This window comes from Gavialis gangeticus, unplaced genomic scaffold (assembly GCF_001723915.1).
Source record: "Gavialis gangeticus isolate Ggan-Ray unplaced genomic scaffold, GavGan_comp1, whole genome shotgun sequence".
NCBI lineage: Eukaryota > Metazoa > Chordata > Crocodylia > Gavialidae > Gavialis > Gavialis gangeticus.
Genome location: NW_017728992.1, coordinates 201,951,321 through 201,977,478, shown reverse-complemented (window position 1 = coordinate 201,977,478; position 26,158 = coordinate 201,951,321). Strand labels below are relative to the sequence as shown.

Here is a 26,158-nt window from a genome sequence, read left to right as displayed (position 1 = left end):
CAACTTCAAACCCAAACAAGTAGTCTTTATTTTAGTTTTATCAGCTTTGACATTATCCTATTTTTTTTTTAAAAGAGCTACATTCGTTAAAATAATACCATGGAAAATATATCTCCATATGTGCCACAGTTGATTTTTAATCGTTAAGAACTTAGCTGTTTTTCTTTGTAATACCAAGAGGACTGAATTTTCATTATAAAATTAAGATCAGTTAAGGGAATATTAAAAAAAAGGAGGGCTGCTTTAAGTATATATGAACACAAATAAGCATTTTATGCTGGTAAATTGTAGTTTTCTTTATAACTTTAATAGCCAACCATATGTTTTTAAACTATTTCTTTAGTTTTTCTTGAGTCCAAACCAACTGTACCCTATCATATTTCAGCTTAAGGCAAGGTTTTACAGCTACATTATAAACTCTTGAAAATAGGGGAGTGGTTTAATGGAAATGTTAATTGTTCCATAACCAGAAATATATATAGCATGTGTTACTGTCATTTAAAACATATCAAAATTATTGCACATTTGGTATCTTATAAAAGAGAAAGCATCAGGATCTTAAACAGAAGTCACACTGATTTGCTGATTGAATTTTGATTCAAAATGTGTTTCTTGGTCTTGAAGGGGAGGTTTTTTAGCAATCTTTAATTCTCTGAAACAGCCGTGTATTATGAAGCTTTCAATACTTAATTCTTTGAAAGGCAAAAATTTGAATCCTCTCATTGCCAGTCTTGCTGATTTAGTTGCTTGATTTAATATTTTCTTCAAGTTTACTCATATTTCTGGGGTACACGTGTGATCTTATCTGAAGAACAGATGTCTCAAATGGTGTTTCTGCATTTTTCTCTCTCTCCTCTATTTCTGGGCTTAACATCTGGATTCTTTCTGTCATTTCCATGGCCAGTTACCATGGTTTTGCAGTTAGAATTGTAGGTAATAATTCTGGTGATTATGTGTATCAGAAGAGAATATATCTCATTCTCCCATAGCTGTACTGGCTTTCCAGGCTGGCACTAATAACATTTAAAAAACATGTCCAGTCATTTTAATAGTACTTTTATCAGTAGATCCAAGTGTTTTACATACAGGGGTATAGGTTGTAGCTGTGTTGGTCTACGGACACAGGCAGACAAGGTTCTTTGGCTGAATCTGTTATCTTTTATTAGACCAACTTAAATAGTTGGAAAAAAATTTTTGCAAGCTTTCAGATTTAAAAACCCTCCATCAGGCTGAGGAAGTCTCTGCAGTTGGTGTGTGCTCTTCCTAGATGGAATGAATAGTAAAGAAGCCAGAGGCTGGGCTGGTGTGCATGCGAGACGGGCAGTGAGTGAAGCGGTAAATTGAGGAGTCAGTGGGTGAGAGACAGGCTTGGGGTTGGGGGGATGAATGTAGCAGTTAAATAGCAGAGGGGTACCTGGGGAGTCAGATGTCAGGCAAGGTTATAATGTGTCATAAATCCAATGTCTATATTTAGTCCATGATTTTTAGTGTCCAGGAGGTTGATGAAATGGAGTTCGTAGGCTCGTCTCTGAGAAGTGTTTTGTAAGTTTCCTTTGAGAATTAGAACTGAGAGATTGGAGGAGGAGTGGTTTTCTTGTGAGAAATGTGCCTCCACAGGTCATTGGGTATTTTTGTCTTTGGTAGATTTCCGGTGTGCGTTCATTCTGGTGCGCAGTTATTGTTTGGTCTCGCCTACGTACTTTCCATCAGGGCATTTGGTGCATTGGATGAGATGTGTTACATTTCTGGAGGTGCAGCTGCAAGATGCAGGGATGCTGATGGCTCTGTTGTGGGTGTAGTAATTGTGGGGGTGGTGGAGATGTGTTGGCAGGTTTTACATTTCTTGTCATGGCATGGTATGGATCTATTTGGTGTTGTTCTGGGATGGTGTTTTACATAGGAACTGAATATAATTGTGCCTTAATATTCCCGTCTGTGGATAGGAGAGTGGAGGAGTGACATGGGAGACCACCTGGCATCCCTCTGGCAGAGATTGGCATAGACATGCATCTCTTGAGACAGTCCAGTGCTTTTTGCACTGTGCAACACTGACTCCTTTGCAAGCTAGTATTACTGTCAATATCGTTGGGAACATACCAACTGAGTGAGGAAGTTAGCATTTTACTTACTAACTCTTTTAATAACAGCACTTATTATTTGTATTGCAATAGGTCCTCAAACGACCTAATAAAAAATGAGTGTCCAGTGAGCCAGATGCTCTAGTTCAGTCCATGTCTCAAAGAATTTCCAGTCTAAATCAACAAGGCAAACACTGGGAGGGCAAGTAGAAGTGATTCGACTTTCTCACTGGGGTCTCAGTAGGTCAGCAATAGAGCTGGGAATAGAACCTGTGCTGTTAACAGTTTAGAGCAGTGGTTTTCAACCTGTAGTCCATGGACCACTAGGGGTTCCCAGTCTGTCTGAGGGGTCCATGAAAGATGCATCTGATCAATGAAAACTATATGAATACCCACACTTATAATTCAGACGGGTCCGTATCTCCATTCAAATTTTTTTAGGAATCCACAAATGGAAAAAAGGTTGAAACAACTGCTTTAGTATAAAGACTGCCCTTGTTCCCTGTGCACAGCACAGTGCCCAGTTAGGTCCTTGTAACACCAGTTCTCAATCCAGTGTCTGTTTGCTGGATCATGTTCTCTCTTTTTAAAAAGACTTCAGTTTTTAGGGATCTGTAGTTTGTGTAATTTTGCAGATTTGACTACAGGTTGATTAATGACATATAATTGATAATTTGTTTTTAGATATTCTCTGTTTCCAAGTTATCTGGCTTGAAAGTGGTTAGGACCTGATCTGAATAGAACATCCTAAAAAACCTCCTCTGAATTTTACAGTTGCTATTTTAACTTTTCCTAGAAGGCTGTTCTCCTTAAATGTTATATCAGTACAGTGTGGCCCAACATGGTTATTAATCTGATATGGAAAGGACTTTTTACATTCAGTGTAGTTCTCAGGCTAAAAAAAAACCCCATGAGAATGATTAGTTCTCTCCTGCAGCAAATATCTGTCTGGAAGGACTGACAATCTGAGCAAGTTTGGTGGAGCCCACCCTTAAACAGTGTGCCATGTGTCTCTGAATCTGAACATGGAATCATAGAAAATTAGAGTTGGAAACATGAATGATTGGTGCCTCCCAAGACGGGGGCGGGGGGGAAGGGCGCACAGTTTGTGGGCGGCAGCGTCAGTGGCAAGGTGGTGGGGGATTAGAGGGGAATAATCACTTCCGTAGATTTGCTGGCAATGCTCCTACCAATGCAACCCAGTATGCCATTAGCCTTTTTGGCAACAAGGGCACGCTGCTGCCTTATGTTCAGCTTACTGTCCACTGTAACCCCCAGGTCCTTTTCTGTCAGTCCCCAGCCTGTAGCAGTGCATGGGATTGTTGTGTCCTAAGTGCAGGACTTTACACCTGTTCTTGTTGAACCTCAGTCCTTCAGTTTGTCTAGGTCTCTCTGAATCCTAGCTCTGCCTTCCAAGATATCTACTTCTCCCCCAAGTTTGGAGTCATCTGCAGACTTGCTGAGGGTGCACTCCCTCCCATCTTCCAGGTCATTTTTGAAGATATTGAACAAAGCCTGGACAAAAATAGATCAAATTCACTTGATATTAGCTGCCAACTGGACATTGAACCATTTAATGCTACCCTGGAAGCCTGATGATACAGCCAGTTTTTTTATCCAGTTTACAGTTCGCTCATCCAACCTGGACTTCCTTAGCTTGCCTGCGAGAATGTTGTGAGAGACCATATCAAAAGCCTTGCTAAAATCAAGATGCACCACATCCACTGCTTTCTCCACATCCGCAGAGCCAGTCATCTGATCATAGAAGGCAATCAGGTTGGTCAGGCGTGACGTGATAAATCTGTGCAGATTGTTCCTGGGGGATCCTGCCCATCAATTTCTTGAGTATGTCCAAGTCCAATTTTCTGAAGTCCAGGGTCCTTACTCTGCTACTCTCCTTCCTGCCTTTTCTCAGGATCCCAAACTCAGTCATCTCGTGGTCACCGCTGCCCACATTGCCATCCATCACTACATTTCCCACCAAGCCTTCCCTGTTTGTGAGCAGCAGGTCAAGAAGAGCATGGCCCCTAGTTGGCCTGTCCAACGCTTGCACCGGGAAGTTGTCTCCAACACTCTCCAAAACCTTCCTGTATTGCCTGTGCATTGCTATATCACCCTTGCAGCAGATGTCAGGGTGATTGAAGTCCCCCATGAGAAGTAAAGTGATTGGAAAACTTTTGCTAGCTGTTTGAAGAAGGCCTCATCTACCTCATCCTCCTGATCTGGTTCACTATAGCAGCCCCCCACCACATCACCCTTGTTGCTCTCCCCTCCGACCTTAACCCAGAGACTTTCAACAGGCCTGTCTCCAGTTTCGTACAGTTGTTTTGCATACAGCATAACTCTGCCTCTTCTCTCCTGCCTCCCTTCCTGAACAGTTTGGACTCATCCATGACAGTGCTTCAGGCATGCGAGCTCCCACCAAGTGTCTGTTATTCCAATCATGTCATAGCTCCGTGACTGCATCTTTCTGCTGGTCTCCCAGGCTCTGTGGATTTGTGTACAGACACCTGAGGTAACTAGCTGATTGCCCTGATTTCTCAGGAAGAATGAGAAGGCCTCCTCTGTTGCCCCCTCCTGCTTGTGCTTCTTCTGGGTCACCTACTTCCCTACTTACCTTAGGCATTTGATTTCCATCCCCTGGCAAGCCTAGTTAAAAGCCCTTCTCACCAGGTTAGTTAGCCTGTCTAGAAAGATGCTTTTCCCTCTCTTCGGCAGGTGGATATCTCTTCCTAACATTCCTTCTTGGAACAACATCCCATGGTTGAAGAAGCCAAAGTCCTCCATGCGTTGCCATCTGCACAGCCATGAATTGATCTGCAAGGTGCATCTACTCGTGCTGGACCCTTCTTCTTGACCTGAAGAATCAAGGGGAACACCACCTGAGCCCTTGTCCCTTGCACCTAGAGCCCTGTAGTCACTTTTCATCTGCTCAGGATCGCCCCTGGCAGTGTCATGGATGCCCACATGAATGAGCGGCATGGGGTAGTAATGACAGAGCTGGATGAGTCTTGGTAATCCTTCCATGACATCTCAGATCTGGGCTCCAGGAAAGCAGCAGACCTTCTGAGACAGCAGGTCAGGCTATGGCAGATGGATCTCTCCATCTCCCACAGAAGGGAGTCTCCAACCACCACCACCAGTGGCTTCCTCTTTGTGGCAGTGGTCTTGATCCTTGCAAGATTGGGGGTGCCTGGCCTGGCCTCTTCCACCAATGGAGCATGCTCCTCCTCCTCTTGCTAGGGCTCCATCTCTGTTCTCTAGGCAGACTGCTGCATGTGGAGATGAAGACTTTTGCTTACTGCCAGAGGTTGCAAGCTTCCAACTTCCACCTTCCTAGGAGTCCAGGTCCTCTTCCTTCTCTAGTGCTACCTCTGGCAGTCCTTTGTCCGCAGTCCTTCAGCATCGAATTGATGAAGCCCTCATGGCAAAGGATGCTTTGGGGCCTCACCACCTCCTCCTGTAAGTCTCTTACTTGCTCCCTGAGGGACACCACCAGGAGGCACCTCTCACATCGCAGGCACTCCCCGACCTGCCTGTCACTGGAAGGACCCTGCAGGCTCCAGAGCAGAAAACCAGGACCTGGTTGGAAGCCTCAATGGTGAGCGGTTCTCTCCTGGTGCAGGCATGGGACAAGCTGGCAGTGGCTCCCGTATCTGTAGTTTGGATAAAGGAACAGGGAAGAGTGTAGATATGAAGATAAGAAAGGGCTTGCTTGTGGCTAGCTGTTAACACACTGGAAAGAGATTGGGGAGTCACTGTGGGGAGTTAGCTAAAACTCAGTGCTCAGCAGCCGTCAGAAAGGCAAACAAAGCTGTAGGGATTATTAAGAAGTGGGGTGTAAGTAAAGTATCATTATGCCCCTTTATAAATCCATGGTGCATCCACACCTTGAATGCTGTGCCCCGTTCCGGTTCCCACACCTCAGAAAGGATATTGGAGACCTAGAGGAGGTCTAGAGAAGGGTAGTAAGGATGATTAGTGGTATAGAGGGGCCTCCAGATGAGGAGAAACTAAAGTGGCTAGGCCTGTTCAGTTTAGAAAAGCGCTTGACTGGAGGCATGATAAAGGTTTACAAAATACTAAATGGTGAAGAGAAAATAAATAGGGATTTATTATTTAGTCTGTCACAGTACAAGAACTAGGGGTCATAAAATGAAGCTAATAGATAGTGAGTTTAAAGCTAACCAAAGGAAGTTCTTTTTCACACAACATGTCATTAAAGGGTGGAGCTCATCGCCACCAGATGTTGTGGGAGCGGCTAGTTTAACCCGATTCAAAAAGGGATTGGACACATTCCTGGAGGAAAGGGGCATCAGCAGCTATTGAGTTGGGGATAGAGCCTGTGGATCAGAACTTCCTAGACCCTAAGTGCTGGAGGCTGCAAGGGAGAGGAACAGCAGAAATAACCCTGGTCATTGTGTTTGCCTTGCTCTCCCCCTCCACATCCACTCTGCCACTGCGACAACTGGGCAAGATGGACTGACCCAGTAAATGGCAGTTCTTATGGTTGTAAAAACTTAAAATAGTTCCCTACACTGGTTCCCTGCTCTCGCTTTACAAGAACAAAACCTCAAGACGTGAAAACTGCTACACAGGCTTGCCTCTAGAGGCTTTTTTCTCTTCCTGTAAACTCCATGCTGTAATGCACAGAGCATTAAGTGCCTTACTGCTGTATGAGGGTCACACCAGGCTAATAATTATAGATAGCAACTTTCATTTGAAAATTTCAAATCAATATACTAATTTTCTTGTCTAACTAAATGTATGTGAGCTGGGCTAAGTCTCATCCCTCTTCTACAGGTCAGTAAATAAACAATGGAACAAAATCAGATTTTCTAGCACTGAGGGCAACATTTCTTCTTGACACTAAAATCGAGTAAAGGTATCAGAATCTGGCCCTAAGTTACTTGTCCCAAGTTTGTCAGCTAGGAGTAGACCCCCGATGTCCTTTACTCTTCTTCTTTCTACACAGGGCTGCTTCTTAAGAGCATGCATTCTTCTCACGTATCACAATTCACCGTTTGCTTAGGAACAGCTTTTGATTTTCATCCCTTCCTCAACCCAAATACCTGCAGCAACAAAAAGAAAAGCAGGTACTCTGTCCTACATATTTTCCTACACTTTTGTCACTTTTGCATTTTATTTTTAAAATGCTACAAAGCTTACATAGATTTCTAAAATCACCATCTCCCATAAAGCATAGGATGCAGGGTTATGCACTGCTATGTATTGTTCTCTGGAATTGGTGACTCATTGCCACTTAACAAAGAAGTAAAAACATTGGTATAAATGAGGTCTGTAGGACCTAGCTAGTTTAGCAAGCGGTGACAGTTTGAGTTTGGATAAATAGGAAGAAATGGCTGGGATTATTTTGGTTTCTGCAACTGAGAGCATATATCTCTTTTGTATTACTTGGGTTTGCAAACTGCAGATTATGAATGATATTCATCTTCTCGTAGCTGAGTAGTTCGCAACAGCAGCGAGGAAGCAATTTTTTTTCTTTTCAGATGCAGACTTGACACCGTGATCTAGGGCTTTCATCTCCAGACTTAACAGCTCTAATGTGGTATGCATGGGGCTGCTCTTAAAGACCACTGTAAAGCTCAGCTAGTGCAGAGTACAGCTGTCCAGTTCACTGTACAGCATTTGATGGAGGCATGAAATTCTCCTTCTTAGTAATTGTTGGCTTCATTTCATTTTTGGCTGAAGAACAAGGTGTGGGTTTTCACTGTCCAATTCTAAATTATTTCAGTCCTGACTGTCTTGTTTCTCTTCCTGAAATAACATAATGGTTCCAGTCACAACTTAGTATTTGATTTGGTGGTGTAAAGAGGAGGCCTTGGTAATGGAGCACCTCTTAAGTGTCTCTTTCTGCCAGTGGTCCAGTAGGGCTCAGCTTCGATCTTTGCGTTCCGAGGCTGATACAGAGAACACTTCCGAATTAGTTACGAATCTCGACAGAATTTAGTGCCCGGCCTGGGGTCTGAAAATGCAGTCAAACTAAAGCTTATGAACCTAAGTAGGTTCTGCTTATGAACCTGAGTAGGTTCAAAATGGCTGGAATCGCAGGTCTTTTTGAGGGGCTTGGGTTAATTGAGACCAAGAGGAAGCTGAAAGAAAGGAGTCATGTTTGTAGCAGAAATAGCTTTTGTTAATGGTTGGAAGAGACTTGGCTGCTAGCCTCCTTGGATATTGTGCGTGTGTGGTATCAAATACAGATAATGCTTACAGCTTTAGGTAGGGGCTGGATGAATGGCAGTACATTGAAAAGAAGCATCTTGAAGAATCTGGTAAATATCTGAACAAGTGTTTATTTAGGATTTGCCATAAAGATTTTTATAGTTTTATGAATCAGCACAAAATTGAGGTGCAACCAAAATAATTTCATTTTCTTTCTTTTTTTCTTCCCCTTTTTAGAATATGACAGATACCTAGCATCTAGTAAAACCATGGCAGCGGCTTACCTTGATCCAAATTTAAACCATACTCCAAGTTCAAGTGCAAAGACTCACCTTAGTACTGGGATGGAGCGTTCTCCAGGGGCCATGGAACGAGTCCTTAAAGTCTTCCATTATTTTGAAAGTAGCAGTGAACCAACGACGTGGGCCAGCATTATCCGACACGGAGATGCTACAGATGTCCGAGTGAGTTCCTTTTTAACATTCTTATGACTGATGCTGGTGTGTGTTAACCTTGCACACAAGTGTGACGAGACAACTCTAGAAGCCAGCAACACAGATGTTCTGCAGTTTATTTTAAAATCTTTATCCAGCACATGCTGTGAGTCATATCAGACAAAGCTTTAATTTCTTAGAGCAATTTTCTCAAAGAAATGACAGTTGTACAAATTGTACATTAACTTGACAGGGCTGTTGACATTAATTTAGTTCTCATTTTCTGTTGTATAAAGACTTAAAAATGGGAGAAGAGCAACTGGACTATATTCCACCTGCTTAAATGATCTTTCGGCTGTATTTCCAAAAAGGCAGTGCGATGAATGAGCGTGGCATTTAAGGAAGCATCAAAAAAAAGCTGGGCCATTAAATTATTTATTTCAAAGAGGATGGTAAAACAGAAGCAGCAGCTCCACAGGGAAAGCACAGAGAAATAATCTAATATTGAGGCTGTTCTTTACAGTGTACAGGAAGATTTGTTTTCCTCTTCAAGGATTTAATTCTGTTGGGTTAAATTAGAAGGAAGTAGAAGGGGACTGTCTAAGCGGACAAAAGAACAAATGTCTCTTGTTTTGTTTCAGCTTTTCCTCCAGGGACTCAACTTTCTGCTTGCTTTTTTATTTCTCTACTTCCACTTTTGTTTCTACTATTTCTGTTCCTATTTCTACTTTAAATGAAGTATAACTATGAGCTCCTGAAGGAAGGCAGTATTTTGAAGGGAAAATTCTGGAGACTTGGATTCTAACTGCCACTGACTATTATCTGCACAAAAGAAAGCTGTTTTAATGGCAGCAAAATATAAAGTCTTGAATTCCCACTCCTCTTTTCCAGCTGTTTATCCTATTCGGAAAGAATTAAACAAATTTCCAAGGGAAGGTAAACCTTGTCAGAGTGGCCATTGATTTGTGAAATGTGCAAAGTTCCAGTAGCCATCATGGTCCAGGGAATATGCTCAATAATATCTTGTTTTGGGCCATGTGTGTAGTTGGGAGAACTGTCATACAAGCTGACAGGAACAGAATGCCCTTTCTCTAGTCTTTTATTGGACCAACAAAATTTTTGCAAAAAAAAAATTATTTAATTGCTTTAAAAGCTTTCCGGCACAAACACCCTTTATCAGGCATTGGAGAAAAGATTGTAAAAGTTCTCCTGCTTTCTCTGGTCTGAGCTCTTTCCTAAACACAGTTGATCAGGTAAACCATATTACCAAAGGGATCCTGGGAGTTCCTGTGGCAGTTACCTAGGAAATTCTTTTAATCTTTTCAGCAGCATGTTTTGACGTGACTGGGCTCTTGGGGCATCAGGGCAGCCATGACTTTCAGTTGCCTTCGTGCCACCAGCAGAATGGCCCGGCTGCTGGCAACAGGCGTCCGCCACCCCTCTCAAGTTTAATTCAAACAAGTAGGCACCTCATGTTCAGAGGCACCTTGAAAAGTAGCTGAGTTATAAGTACAGAAGTCAGTGTCAGCCTTCCATGTTTTTGCATGGGCTTCTGGAATCGCTTTTTGAGATTTGTCCCTTCAAAAATATAACTAATTTTTGTCCACCTTTATCATACCAACGTGTTCAGGCACAACCTTGGCCTGCTGATGCTGGTTACCAAACCAGCTACAGCCAAAGTAGATCTCAGTTGCTTACCTCTTTCAACATCAGGAGTTTGTATGCAGTTGTTTAATTTTTCTAGGCTCTTTTTCTACGACACTAAAAACTTTTTGTCCTCTCAAATGAAAGCTGAGATTCTTCTTTACATTTCTCATTCCCCACATCAGAAATGCCTGTGGTTGTGGCCTTTGCAGTATCCAAAACTAACTCTGGCAGTTTAAGGGTAAGTTTTTATGACCATTATAAATGCAAATTCACCATCTTTGTTTTCTAAAAGCTAAACAATGCTAAAGGTGAGGTCAAGAAAAAGAGAGGTTCTCAATTGTGTATTGGGGTGTACTGTCATTTTTATATTTTTCCTGGGCCCAATTGCAGCTGATTGCTTTGGATGCTTGTTTCTGAGAGAATTATTTTTCCCTGCGTGGACCTTTTTAGCCAAGAAGGGGAAGTGTACCTTGGACAAAGGACAGGCTACTGAAATGCTTTGTTCATGTTCCCAAAAAATAAATACGAAATTTTGAATCTTTACAGAAACCGGGACAATTTCTCTGTAAGCTTTAATGTTGTGGAAATGAGTGTGTGCTGTACACTAATGATCCAGTGCCGATGCATTAACATATTTATGTTAGATGCTACAAATCATTATTGGCGCAAAAGTTCACGTTCCATTAACATTACTGGTGTTATTTTGAGATGAACAACTGAAAATGAAAACAAAACCGCTAGATTTTCTGCAATCTGGATGTTCCCACCGTTTATATGGAAGACATAGAGGCTACATTAGAACCTCCATGTGCAAAAAAGGAGCAGTTTCATTTGTTTCAAGTGCTGCTTCTTGAGGCAGTTGTGCCCATTTTTGTTAGTCTTCACCTGGCAGCCTGGTTTCTGGGATCTTGCCTGGGATCCTTTCCCCTTTTCAAAGGAAGCCTCCATTCTGGTAGTAAAGAGAAAATGTTGGTAAATGCACTAGTATCACAGAGAGGTTGAGTTCCTAGTTCATGACGTTTCTGCAATAGCATGACTAGGGTAGGGCAAGGGGGGCACCAGCCCTGGATGCCATCACTGCCAGACAGGGTTGACAGAACCAAGCCCAGCCCTGGCCCCAGTAAGGCAGTGTGCAGGGAGCCGGACTCTCAGATGAGCCCCTCCTTTGCTTGCCCCTGCTCAGACCCCCTCTTCTTCCCTTTTGTGCCACAGCAGCTTTCAGGTGTTTGGCACAAGAATCCCCCCATCCTGGTCTAGAGCACAAAAATCACTAGTTATGCCTTTGATATTTCCTCATTCGAATATTTCTGGGTTCCCCTTAACCACGATGAGGGTGTTTGGCAGCCCCTGCAGCCTCCCACATTCCAGCAGGAATGTAACTTTTTTCTCATCCCTCTGTAACTTTTTCTTCATTACTGTAAATAATGAGGGACTTGATGTCAGTCTTTGCCAAATTCATGGATTCTCCCTTTTAACTATATACAACATGTTCTTACTGTTTTTTCTTATTGAAGTCTGCTTTTTTGGCCATCACATTGGCTTAGAAGCTTGAGTGTGAATTCCTACCCATATGAATCCCTACACTGTGTTCTTATTGCTAAAACCAATAGTCTGGTTAAGTTTTACTAGTCATCCTTTTTAATTTTAGGGAAGCTATTGTATTTCACTCCCCATTGCGTTTTCCAGACCCTGTGATTTAATGGGTTTGGTTGTGTTGCACAGGTGGGTATGAAATAAGCCAGTATTATTTACCTAGACAGAACCAAATCGTTTCATTTTTCCACTTACGTTTATCCTAAGCAAAATAATCAAATGTCAAGTTTTTCAGTTGCAAAGATTGAACTTTTGTATCGTAGCCCACAATTACAATGCCAGACTTCTGGTAAGAGCAAATGAGAGTAGCTGGCATTTACTTAATCAGTTTTAATAATAATAATCAAATATATCTGCATTTCTAGCATTGCCTACATATATATAAAATGACATCTCTCTAGACTTTGTGGCCAGTTGCCTTGCTAGACTTTTAGCCCTTCAGGTGGGCCTTCTTTAGTCCCTGGCATGACAAAAGAACTGTCTGTAGGAGAGGAGTAGCTGCTTCAGGACTTACGTCTGGAATGTGTCTGTTGAAATTTTGTAAAGCTGGAGCTTGCAGCTCTATGCATATGTCTACACAGCATTATTTTCTTGTTTCTGGAGCCTGATCAGAGGCTTGTTTGAGGCTGGTAATTCAATCCTTCTCATTACTGCTTCCCAGTCCTCCCCCAGGGTTTGCTACTGCGTGCCCATCTACAGAAAGCATCTCCAGAGCTGGTTAAGAAGGTTAACCCTTCCCAAAGGCATATGTCTAGTGATACTCACAAATAGATTCTTACTCCTGCTGGACAGATTTAAAGGCATTTTGCAGCTGTCCTTCAGGCCCCTGGCACACTTTCATTTAATGGAGCAATGGGATCTGATCCCCAATCCCAACAATTGTGCCTCCTGCCATGGACACATTAGGATCAGGGATTAAATCCAAATTGCACAATTACTGTTTGCCAGTACTGGGAGATCCCAAGATGTTTTCCCCCCAACCCAAAGCCTTGGCCCAGGACTGACAGTCGGCTGATTCTTGGCCCCATTCATTCAGTAAATTTGGAATGGCTTATTTTTATGGCTTATTTGCACCTTAAATAGCTTGCATGTGTACTACCCTTTTCATTTATGCTGCAGATAACACAATTAATGTATAGAGGGGGCCTAAGGGACTTCCAGAGACCCATTCTCCAGCTGTATGCCCCTTGGAACTGAACTAATTTAAAGGATCACTCCAGAACCCAGACAAGCCCCCAAAAATGTTTGTTTAGAGTAAAGAAACTACAATTCTCTTAGATCAGTGGCTGTCAACTGGGGGTACACATACCCCTAGGGGTACTTAAAAAGATTGTAGGGGGTACACAGAAGGAATGAGAAAAAATTACTAGAGGTGCACCAACATAAGGAAAATCAACTGTATCGGCAATCGGCTTTTTTGGCGGATGTGGTTGATAAATGCCCCATACATGTGCTCAGCGGGGGACTGAGATGCAAGCAACTTGGTGGAAGGGCAGCTCCCACTGCTCTATGCACCCCGGGAGGGCATGGGGGCACGTGGCCCCAGGTCTGGGTGTGGGGCAAAGGCAGGCTGCCACTGTGGGCTGGAGCCAGGGTAGCACTGGGCCGGGACTATGCTCAGGGTAGGCAGCAACAGTGCTGGGAGTGGAGGCTATGGTGAATTTGGGGATGGCTGCAGCTCCCCCCATAGCCCCCGTTGCAGCGCCACCACTGCTAGCCCAACCCCCACAATGGGACGAGTCCAGCACCATCCCAGCCCCAGCCCACAGCGGCCGCCTGCCCTCGCCCCACATACAGATCCAGGAGCACATGCCTCCATACTCTCCCAGGGTGCGTTCGGTGGCAGGAGCAACGGCTCCATCCTGCACCCGGCCCCAGCTGTGCAGCACCTGCCCCTGTGTCAGCCCCACTCCCTCCCTCACCGCAGGGGCCTCGAGCTGCCCCCCCACCCTTTCCCTTGCAACAAACTTACCAGCCGGACTAAGATAGATAGATAGATAGATATTTAATGCATATATTAATAATGAATTTAATGTTAATTAGTGTAGCCTACCTTATCACATCATTGGTTAACATGAAAAACAATAAAAAATATGAAGGGGTACATGAGCTGAAAGTTTGAGACAGAAGGCATACACTTGTTAAAAAAGGTTGAAACCCCCTGCCTTAGGTCACAAGTGCCTTTGAGCACTTGCTGTCTCAGGGGACTCTTAAATATGATGGGCCCATCCATAGCTGCAAGTCTTGGAGCAGAGTACTAAGTCTCTTCATGAGGGACCAGTGCCTGATGCAGCAAAAGATGGTGACATTACCAGAGTCTCATCTGTATTCAGGAGAGAGGATCATGCTCATGTTAGGAGACAGAGACGTACACATTGATTGCCTTTGCATCATCTCACCCAGAGTTAACCTGCTGACTTACCTGGAAACCTGAAATGAAAGATGCTACTAAAAGAATAGAGAAGCCCTTGGCTAGGTGCCCTTTGCTTGAGACCTTTCCAGAAAGATGAAAAACGCAAGTCAGATACTGAAGGCTGTATTTGGTCAGGACAGGTCTTTGGCAAATGTTTGCAAAGGTGGTGGCAACTGTACACAGTATCCTGCAATGTAAGAGCCTGCTAGATGGAAAAGAGACTGTTTTCCTGCCGAGCCCTAGTTACTCCCATGGCTCACATGCTTCATGTAGACTGGGAACCACTTTATTTTATACAGAAATGAGTACACTGATGGTTTAACATATAAAACAACTTTGTCATTTCAAAGCCTTGGATGTGGCTTTTTCTAGCTGGTTCATGTTGAAATGAAGTTGTGTTCTGAAAAGTGACTAAAAACGGTATTATAGGGTTGTGTCTCCACGTTTCAATTGTGTGCTTAATTTGTAGGCATATATGTTTCTGTAACTTCCAGACCTTGAAACACAGCTAAGAATAGAGGCCAATCTTTTGTTCTTCTTCCTCCAAGCTCATAATAAAGGTAGCACTACTTAAGGGTTTTGTTTAGCTACTATGGCACATCTAGGGTAGGGGTGGGCAAAATGTGACCCACAGGCTGGATACGGCCCATGAGGCCATTCTATCTGGCCCCCAGGGCCACTAAAAATTTAGAAAGCGAATATTAACTGGGCTGCCTGTCATGCAGCCCTCGATGGCTTGCCAAAACTCAATGAGCGGCCCTCTGCCCAAAATAATTGCCTGCCCCTGATCTAGGGGCACCAATCATGATCAAAAATAGGTTCTGTACACTTGCATTGTGTTCCTCTGCACCTGGCTTGTTATTTATGGAGCAGTTCACTGAGCCTTAGTAATAATGTGTGTGTAACACATATTTGTGTGTGTGTGTACATACACATGCAAATGAATGTGTGTGTGTATATTTGTGTGTGTATAAATATATTTGTATGCGTGTACACACACACGCACGCACGCACGCACGCAGCAGCAGTCTCCAACCTTTTAAAGTAGGAGATCACTTTTTGAATTAAAATGCAGCCCAGGATCTACTGTGTGCCAGGCTACCAGGACACACACAGGGTGTTTGAGGTTCACCAGCTCAATGTTGGTAACATTGGCTTCTGCAAGGATCCAGGTGTTTGTGAGGCAATCTTCCCATTTGATGTGGAAGATTTTCTGGAGACATTGTTGGTGTTACCTCTCCGGGCTCTTGATGGTGACGACCCACATTTCACATCCATAAGGAGAGTGGGGATGATGACTGCATTGTAGACTTGGACCTTAATGTTTTTCCAGAGATTGTGATGAATAAATTCACCCTGAAGCTATTTACCAAAAGAGGCACTTGCACATAAGATCCTGTGCTGGATCTCTTCATCAATGCTCACTCTCTGAGAGGTGGCTACTGAGGCAAGGGACGTGCTCAACTACCTCCAGGGTCTTTCTCTCAATGTGGAGGGAGAGGCTGTCATAATCATAGCCTGGGACAAGTGCCAGCAGGCCCAGAAGTCTGTTGCCCAGGACAGGGTGTCTTATTTTCTTGTGACCCACAAGCCCTCTCTTTGGTCCCTGCAGTTTCTCCTGGCCTCTAACGCTCACCCTGTAGGTCTCCCTTAACACCCAGCCTTTCCTTCCTTTAATAGACCCTCCTTAATTCAGATGTCACTGCCTTAGCCAGCCACTTCCTTGGCTGCAGGCTCCCTGACCCCGTCCTGGCCTTCGGTCCTTACTTAAACCCTGGCCCCTCTCCTAAGCCAGTTGAGAACTTTGTCTCTGGCTGTGGCCCTCCTCAGCCTTCATCCCATCTCTGGGCCCTGGCCTTGTTAACATTTGCCCCTCCTGGGCTACAAACCCCTGGGCTCCTGGGCCCTGCTGACACTTGCCCCCTCCTGGGCTAGAAACCTCCAGGTTTATAGCAGAGTTCAAAAAAGAAAACTTAGTGTTGCTGTCTAATCCTTTTGAGAGATGCTTTTTTCTCTCCTGTTGCTACCTGAATGCCATTCAATATAAAGAGGACTCTCCTACACCTTTTCAGATCCCTTTTGTCCCAGAAGAACATGCTGAAGTGTAGGAACATGGATAATTAAGGCAGTTTTCAAATTTGCATCTTTGCTTTTCTTCGTAGTACCCTTCATTTTGATATTTATTGCTTTTTCGTTGTTCTTTCTTACCTTCTGTTCTCTCTCCCAACCTCCCACCTGTTTCCTAAACTTTCCCCTTCCATTGTTCCTCCTGGTCTGCCTCTACTTGCTTTCTTGACTATCTCCTACAAAATCTGTGTTCTTCTATTGTTTCTTGGTTAGCTCTCCTCACAATACCTTCATTCCCCCGAGTCTTTTCTGCTTTTGGCTCTTGAGCCCTTCCTTGGGTATTTATATACATGGGCTTGATTATTATATTGCATTCAGTCCAAGGCCACAGAAGTCCTAACAAGGTTCCTGTGGCACCATTTACAGAGATGGACTGGAAAGAGGCTTTAATGCATCGAGAGTCTGCTCTACAGGGCAGGAGAACACCCGTGGTGTTACGTAATTATGCTTACGAAGTAGTGGGCTTCGTTCTGTTGGCAATCATGCAGTACTTGGGAAAGAGCTTCAGCAAACAGAAGACTTCTTGGGCGTCCACTGGGAATGGACTCGAGCCTTTCATCATTAGCAGCATCAGAATGCAAACAGAATCAAAACCACGGGTTTTATTAGGCATTGCAAAGAACTAGGTCATCTCCTGCAAAGGCCAGGTCTGTCTGGAACTTGTTTCTGCTTATTCTCACTGACACATCTATTGTTGAGACCATGGAGCTAATTTTGATTAGCAGGAATAACCAATGTAACAGTGATTTGTTATGCTAGCTAAATATGGGCATTGTTCTTGAGCATCACTGTCAACTAGCTAGATATCTGGCACTGTCTGCTCTTTTCTTTATAGTTGTTTAATTTTTATCCTTTTCTTCAGCACGTACCCACATTATGGACTAGTACCAGAACCAAAGGATGGGCTTATAGGTATACTGCTTGTAAGCAATATATATACTTGCCTGCTAAGATTCCTAGAAATAGCCCTATGAATATAGCTAAATAGTCTTTTGTATAAAAGTAGCTGTAAACAGTCCCTATTTGTACCACAATCATCTAGTTAACTGCAACTAATGAACAAAAATAATTTTGGTGTGTGGAGCGCCTTTTCTTTTGTTGGTGTAGTCTGCTGAAATAATTGGCTGAGAAGCAAAATGCAAAATATGTTGATTTAAAGGAATAAAAAAATGAATAGAGCTACCGTGACCGAGTCCAAGTACAGCGAGCATGAATAAGCATTCCAGGGTTCTGCATTTTCAGAGATTTAAAATCTGACTAATTTTGGAGCTTGGCACAATTAAGCTTGTAACTTAAACTTCCAGTATGAAAAACTGGTTCATTAGTCATTGGAAATGTTAATACTTAGCACTTGCATAAGCACTTGACCTGTGTGAGGTGTTGCACAAACAGTAACATTTGCAGTGACGGTGTGTGGGAGGTATGTCCCTGTTCCTAGGCTGGAAACCTTACTATACCCAGGTCACCAACAGGTCACCGAGCAGAGTACTCTGCTTTGTACTCTGCAGTGTGTCCTAAACTATACTCTAGTTTAGGACGCATGGTTTTTGTCTCATGAGCTCATTTAAAAAAACAAACAAACTGGATGCACTTGACCCCCAGACGATTGAAGACATTTGTTGGCTGTGGTTAGATTTAAAAATAAGTGAAGTCACAGCTTATTTCCGGCTGTTCTAGTCTCTGCTCTACAGTTGTTAAGCAGTTAAACTGTTTGTCTGGAAAACCCTGATTAAATATTCTAATCAGTATTAGGAGGAGTGCCTCTGGCAAGGCTTTCCAATTTGGGAAGCCCCTTGTGCGCATGAAAGACAGAAAAGCTGTCATCCATACAGGAGTTAGGGCAGATGCTTTGTCTGGCTTGGAAACTGCCTCTAGATAGTTTTGCAGAACCCCAGGACTTTCTCTGCATTGGTTGCCAAGGTTAAGAATTGAGCACAGTGAACCAAATTATGGCCACTGTGCCAGTAAAGCTCTCGGAGATAAATCTTTGAATGCTCTGAAATATTAGCAAGACAAAAGAAAACACAGCCAATCTAACTCTGTGGGTGCTGAGTGTACAGTCCCCCCATTTGGTCGGGGGACAGGTTCTCGCGTGGTGTCAGTACCTGTAGCCAGTGGACGCACATGGATTTACATTGATCAGAAAAGCTGTCATTCATACAGAAGTTAGGACAGACGCATTGTCTGGCATGGAAACTGCCGCTAGATAGCTGTCCAGAGCCCCAGGACTTTCTCTGCATTGGTTGCCAAGGTTAAGACACTGATCCAGCACGAAATACTTGATTTGTAAAGAACGAATGTATTTTTTTTCGCCTACCAAGGTTGCCTAAAGGGCCAGTCAATTTGAATAGCTTGATCACCACATAATTTCCTCTTTTCCTCCCTGCTCCTCCTTCCTGCCATTTTGGGTCAGAGTTTTGCTGTAGTGTTAGAATAATCAGAGGGAATTCTAGTGTAAAATGTTGTTTATTTTGACTCATTGGAAATACTACTTATGCTTTGCATATAAACACAGCAAATTCATAAGAATTATTACACATTTGGAAACTTAGTTTTTAGTTCCTAGTATGTTTAATTTATTAAATAACTAATTTTGATCAATGTTGTAGTTAACTTTATTTTTTCATCATTTTTTACTTTGAAAAGAGAAATAAATCTAGTTTTTTCTCCATTTCCAGATAATGGTCTATTTATGCACATGGCAGCTTTTTTTCAATCACAAGGGACATAGTCTTTCATAGGCTGTGATTAGTTGTCTAGGTGGAGGATCAATTGTACTCTTCTTGAATAGGGCTTAGAGGAAGCAATTTGTTTCCTAGGTTGACAAGCGTATTTCACCTAGCTTTTGCTGACTTCCAGTGAGAACTGGCTCCCTAGTTTCCTTAGGTGCTTTTGAGAATGTCTGAAAATGTAGGGAGACTTTTGAATATTGTGTCCAGTTCTTCCTAGGCTATATACTTTGTTATTCGCTGATTTCTAACTGTGACTTGGGCATCAATATTTTCCATGTTTTCCGTTGTAGAAAATGCCTTGTTATATCTTGATTTTCTTTTCTCAAATTCATCGTCCTGGTGCAGTTTACGTTCAACAGCATGTTAAAAACATTGACCCTTGCTTTCATTATTGATGGAGACTTTCCAAATGGGGCAGATTTCTGAAATGAGCTCTGCCTGTTATGCACTTTGTGGAAATGCAAAAAGCAAAGAAAATGAATGAATTGCATTCCACATCTTTTCTATTCATGCGCATATGGAAAAAGTTGGCAGCATGCCTTTCAGAGAAGAGGATGCTTGCCAAAATGTCAGGCTTTACTTAACTAAACAAAGATTGCCCTTAGGGTGAGGAAGGGGTTAAACATTTGTCTTTGTTTAACTAAGTACTTTTGGAAGTAGCACTGCTCTGTGTAACCCTGGATATGGGCAGCTGTACTCCACAGCATTTAGTGAACTATACAAACAGCAATGCATAAAATCAGGCTTCTGTTAAATGGAAAGAAAAGAGCATTACCAGCTTTAGCACTCTGTTGTCACTCTCTATAAACAGGCTAAGCGAGAAATTAGCACTTTATTTAGCTTGACTCATCTTCCCTTTTTGTAGGCTTTACACCATCTTACACCTCATCATGCACTATATTAATGATGACAGGTCATCTAAGGATCATTATAGACTTAATAACTGGTGCATAAGGGGCAGATGAATGCTCTGTGTATGTGTGTTTACAATATTACAGAGCTTTTAGCTTTTTTTCCCCAACAATTCAAATACTTTGAGATACAGAATAGTGAATTTGCATAAAGTGCCATAGCCAGACAAGGTTCTTTGGGTAACTCAGATATATTTTATTAGACCTACTAAAATAGCTGGAAAAATTCTTCTTTGCAAGATTTTGGGTACAAATACTCTTCTTGAATTTTTCTAACTGTTTTAGTTGGTCTAATAAAATATATCAGATATACCCAAAGAAGCTTGTCTGCCTATGTCCTTAGACCAACACAGCCACAGCCTATAGCCATAAAGTGCCATTTACCTCATCCTTTAGGTACTAATCCTTGATTCTCTGCTTCTGTGGCATTTGATAACAGCATACATGCTGCCTTATCCTTTACTTTGGTTGCTGTTTGCCAGAGGTTAGTCTAAACTCTACAGTTTACCAGAGGTTAAACTGGATTGTTCTTTTTTGAGCATCTACCTGAATAACAGCTGTTGATATGGCGAATGTTGCTGTCCTGGGAGAGATCAGTGTTGACCCGTAAGAACAAGTTCAGTGGAACAGTCAAGGATTTTGAGAGAGAGACCCTTTTACTACTCTTGTCCACTAGGACACAAAAGAGGAATGCTTATGAATGTTTTCCTGTAGTAGGTGGGAAGACCTTTTCAAGAAGGGCAGAGTTGGAAAAATTTGACAAGTAATGTCCTTTCTGGGAGCCATGTAAGGTGACTGGGATTCATTCCAAGGTGAGGGCCATGGGTTTCCACTCATCATTTCCACCCACTATCTTATCCACTGAGTACCAATATCTACCTGGAATGAAGTCAGCTGGCGCGTGCTGCTGTGACCACATCACCTCCTTCTTGTGCCAAGGTTAAGGAAACAGTGAAGTCCTGTCTCTACTGCTTCAGTGGGATGCCTTTACATTTTTCATGCCCTTATTATCTGTAGGTTTGTTTCTTATTTCCAGCATTTTGTTATGTAGAGTGGCTCGGTTATGACAAGACATTAAAGGGACTGGTTCATAGTAATCTAAAATCCAAACTGAAGTATTTGCCTGAAATTATGGCAATGCAATAATACAAGTGCACACAGTGATTAGTTTGCTTTAATGTATATATTTCATTTTTACTAAACAGGAAGATGTTGTTTAATACCTTTTTGTATAAAGTTTGTTTCAACCCTTTGCAGACATGGAAGGTAAGCATGTGTAACAGTAAGCATTTTTGTGTCTTTCAGGGCATAATTCAGAAGATAGTAGACAGTCACAAAGTGAAGAACGTGGCCTGTTATGGATTACGGCTCAGCCATCTGCAGTCTGAGGAGGTCCACTGGCTACATCTGGACATGGGTGTGTCCAATGTGAGGGAGAAATTTGAACTAGCCCATCCTCCAGAGGAATGGAAGTAAGATTATAAACTATACAAAGTGGGGGGCAAACAAACCATTTTGATCTATTTGTCCTGAGGGATAGTTAAGCTTTGTATAATTTTTCATCCTACAAAGGATATCGTCTTCCAGAACTCCTGCAAACAGATCTAGTAGGAAGGGGAAAAGATAGCTGTATAACCCAGCAAAGAGCCAGAAGAAGTGAGAGCACGCACTAGTATTGCAAGAGAAAGATGCATGAATTAGAAGGAGACTGCCAAACTGTAGGGAGCTGATAAATTCGAGTGTTCAGACCGTGGGATGCAGCAGGACTGAGATGAGAGCTCTCGGCCATAAATCAAAGCTGTTCTGGGGACCCGCTAAATATGTAGTGAATCTCAGGGAATCGCGTGCTCTTTTTTGGCCTTTAACCTATTTTAAGGTATTGTATTTCCTGGTATGGCATAAAAATACCTTCAGAAAGAGAGAAGAAAATTCTAGAAAAATAATTTCTGTCCTTTAAAAAGTATTGAAAGGTTTTTGACTGAGTGGAGGCTGTTTTATGCAAATTAACTAGACTGATGCAAATTAGTCCAAAAGATTCAAAATCTTAAAATTAGACTAGCTTTGATTGTAAGCAGTTGAGGTTAAGTTGCCAAAAGCAATGATGGTGCATAGCTTAGGAAAAAATACGTTTCACAGTCTCCTAACTGGGTCGCCTCCATAGTGCTAATGGGGCTAATAGGAAATAGAAAAATATTTGTCAGAGAAGTATGCAAGTATTATCTGAATATACATACTGAACAGATCTGCTCAGTGTCCTGCTTTCATATTGCCAGTTAGTTAATTAAGGGAAATCCCATAGCTGGTGGTATCCAGATTGGGGTAGATGATCAGTGTTCTTCTCTCTCCTTACAATCCTCTAATCCTTTTAATATGATCAGTTGAACACAAAAACCTACAAATATGTTTTCATGAACTGTTCTTGTAAACATGATCTTACACTTTAATGTCTTGTAAATCAAATTGCTGGTAATTTACTAGCAAATGTTAATCATGGTTAGAAAGCTGATAGCCTGAGTTTAAACATCCATTTTGGGGGAATTTAGTTTATCCCATCTTGCTAAAAGAAAAGGTTGAAACAGTTAGTATGAGAAATATAGTCCATTTTCTTATACACACATTACATTTTATAGCTTTCTGTACATTTCAGTGATGCAGATTTGATTATTTTATCGGCTAAATTATCATAAATAATACTTTGAAGTTCTAGGGGGGAGTTGGAGGAAAGCATTCTGCCCTCTTAATATTACCAGAACCACGTATGAGGCATGAATAATTTATGTTATGGAAATTTGTTACATAGTATAAAAGTGCTGGTTTCATTTACATTATGGCATACAAGTGCTATTCTGTACATTACAGAACAAAGTTAATCAGTTTGAAAAGCAAAGTCAGATAATTATTTTGAAGTTTGGGTAAAGGGATTGTGTAAAATCCTCATGAAAGTGTCCTGATAAATATAAATTATTCAGTACCTTTCCAGGGTGTCATTTTATGCTTTATCAAATGCATGCAGCCTGACATACCTTTTAAATCCATAGAGATTTGCTCTGAATAGTCGAAATGTTGCTGTCATATTTGTAATACCATAAAACCGAGTATTTAGGATCATATGACACTGCTTGTGAAAATATTTAGATTAGTAGAATAAGAGATGCATCCTGGAATGGTGCTTGAATTAATAACTTTCTATAACATAATACTCTAGTAACCGTGTCTTACAAAGGATTTTTTTGATTATTTTAATTTAAATACTATGTAGTCCAAATAGAAAGGAAACGTGTACTCTTATGTTTTTCTAGATCAGTCCAGATGCTTAGGTTATATTTCAGTCAGCTAGAAGAGAGAAAAAAAACCTTGGAAAAAATTCTATTCCCATATTTGCCGTGTGGCTTTGTCTGTTTCTGTTTTTGTTTTTGTGGTTGTGACATTGCTCTGTTACCAGCCCTGAGAAGGGAACAGGGCAGAGAAGAGAAACAGTGGGCAGTAATTCCATTTTCACCAACACTGTAATGGTTCCCATTGGTGTGATTAAGGGATAAAGAATAAGTGGTCAGGTCTACAAGGTCAGCCAGCATCCTGTCAGCCCACATATCCTTTCTCTCTTTCCGTGGCACCTAGCTAAATTACAAGAGCACTGGTAGCTCAGTTTTATAAAGCTGCCAATTGCTAAATGACAGTGTGCGCTTGGGGGCTGAAGGAGCAGGAAGTAGCTGTTTTTTGTGGAAGTCCATTCTTTCCAAAGTCGTCTTACTTGCTTTGAGATACCACTGTTGCCTTGGTCTCACTGCTAAAGAAGATTTGAGGTAACTGCAAGGTACGAACAAATGTAAAATCGCTGCCATCATCAAACAATATGAGTATAAGGGCCTTTGTACACACCACAAAATTGGCCTTTAACGCGGCTTAAATGCCTTTTTGCACCGTTTTAATGGCATTGCTGTTTGCACGCTCAGTGGTGTATTCTGCTTTAAATGACTTTGGTACATAGCAAGATAAAACACCTCCAAGGTCTTTGAGTTTGCTACCTAACAAAACTTAACAGTGCGCAGAACGCTGGAAGCAAACGTGCTCAGGGCTGGGCAGGTCCCATTCAACTCGGGGGCTGTGGGACCTGGTGGTGGCCCATGCAGACAGCTCCACTGAAGGGGGGAAAAAAAGGTGGCAAGCCTGTTCTTCTTTCTATTCCCCCCACCCCCAGAGCTTGCCTGCCTGCCTGAGCTGTGCAGGGGCCTGGTGCTTCCCTCCATGGCTGTGGTGCCCCCTGGGACTGCCCAGGCCAGGTGCCAGTGGGAGGGTGCAAAGCAAAGATCCCATTGCCCCAAGAAAGGTTTGCATGAAGAAGAAAAGACCCCAGAGACCTCTGCCTATGTGGGTAAAAGATATGGATCACAGAAAAAGTGCTTTAGCCATGGCCAGATCACCTGACCGCAAGACTTCTTGGCTCTACAGAATTTTTGTAGAAGCTTGGAGAGATCAAAATCAAGATATACTGGCTCTGTTTGGCACTAAGACAGACCAGAGTGTGAGAGTTGAGGAGAGCACCCCGGCATGAGCCATCCAGTGGTCACAATTCATTAATACTCCAATGAACTGAAGAGCTTTTGATATTCCCACATTCAGCAAGTACTAACCCAGGTAGTGGAACAGGTGGTTCCATCAGCCTAACACCTGGCAGCAATTTTCCTGGTCTTACCAAAATAGCCAGTACCCAGTACTGCTTAACTCTGCAGACTTCTCAGCACCTGGCACGACTCTCTAACACCAGACCCTATCCTGATTGCTCCAGTGGCAGCATTCCCAGGTCCATCATTCATCCTTCAGCTTCCCATCTGCTACATCCAGAGCATCTTTTCTTTGGCTCTGGCTGCGTCTTTGTTGTGTTAATGCTGGCTGAGGTCCTCCTCTGTCATTGAATCACCAAGTCCTTTGATGTCTATGCACTGTAGTCACCTGTCAGAGAACAGTACCCCACAGATGGGCTGACAGACCCCAGCATTTCAGAACAATGATCTACCCAACAGTGCCAGTGTGTCCAATCTGGCCATGGGGTTTTCAGTGTTTCCTGCTCAGAGGGTCCATCAATATCAAGGACCTTTTTAACCTGGGAACTTTTTTTTATTTTTGTTGCAAGTGGATGCTACCAGACTCTCCCATCCTTACTACCTGACCACATTATCCAGTTTTTTAAGGGTTTAACGTGGGCTTATCTACAAGTTGGAGAACCTATTCCAGTATGGAATATCAGCATCTACTTCCTAAAGTCCTTTGAAAACTCTGTATACTACCTCTCTCTCTCTCTCTCTGCATGGTGTGTGGTGGCTTTTCTTTTTGTGTGGGATATGATTTTGGAAAGAAGCAGCCAACTGATTGATTGCTTTAGGTGGAGCTCAGAAACCATATTTAGAATGAGTTTTGCATGAAATCTAGGTGCCACCTTGTCTTTTTGGAATGATGCATTTAGGGATTCTGTTACGAATGCCTGAAGTTTTCTCGCTGGTGACAGTTATTCATAGGTTTAAAATATTAAAGTGATAGGACTGAACAGTTTATGTAATTCCTCCACCACATCTACTTAGGGACACAGTTGGTCACTCCAAAGGCCAGAGTCTTATTGCAAAGTGTCAAAAACTATAGCGCAGACATTGCATCTCATCATGTTACCAGCTGGCTGGTCCTATGGAGTATTACACCTTGCTTTACCAAAGCTGAAACGACATTCTCAGCCTGGTTCCAAAGTGTGCAGATATTTGAAATATACAAGGCAACTCTGAAGTAGTTCATTCACGTTTCTCAAATGCTGTGCTCTGGACTTAGCTGCTGCATCCAGTGCTAAGTTTGAGAGAACCATACTGTATTTTCTCACATATAACATGCACATATAACGCACCCAGAGAGTGGTGGTGGATGGGTCATTTTCGACTTGGAGGGATGTGGGCAGTTGGATTCTACAGGGCTTGGTCCTCGCGCCCGCACTGTTCAACATCTTCATCAGTGACTTGTACGAGGGTGTAAAAAGCACCCTGTTCAAATTTGCTGATGA

The 26,158-nt window shown here is 42.5% G+C and overlaps 1 protein-coding gene across 6 annotated transcripts in view; it reads left to right on the top strand.

Annotated features, from left to right (window-relative positions):
- Positions 1-26,158, top strand: part of PTK2 (protein tyrosine kinase 2) — a 463,084-nt gene that overhangs the window by 192,704 nt on the left and 244,222 nt on the right. For all 6 annotated transcript variants that reach the window (XM_019528216.1, XM_019528218.1, XM_019528213.1 and 3 more), the window contains 2 exons: positions 8,499-8,725; positions 21,424-21,590. In XM_019528216.1, coding sequence (XP_019383761.1) covers positions 8,531-8,725; positions 21,424-21,590 — 362 coding nt within the window. In that variant the 5' untranslated portion in view covers positions 8,499-8,530. The remainder of the gene's footprint in view (positions 1-8,498; positions 8,726-21,423; positions 21,591-26,158) is intronic.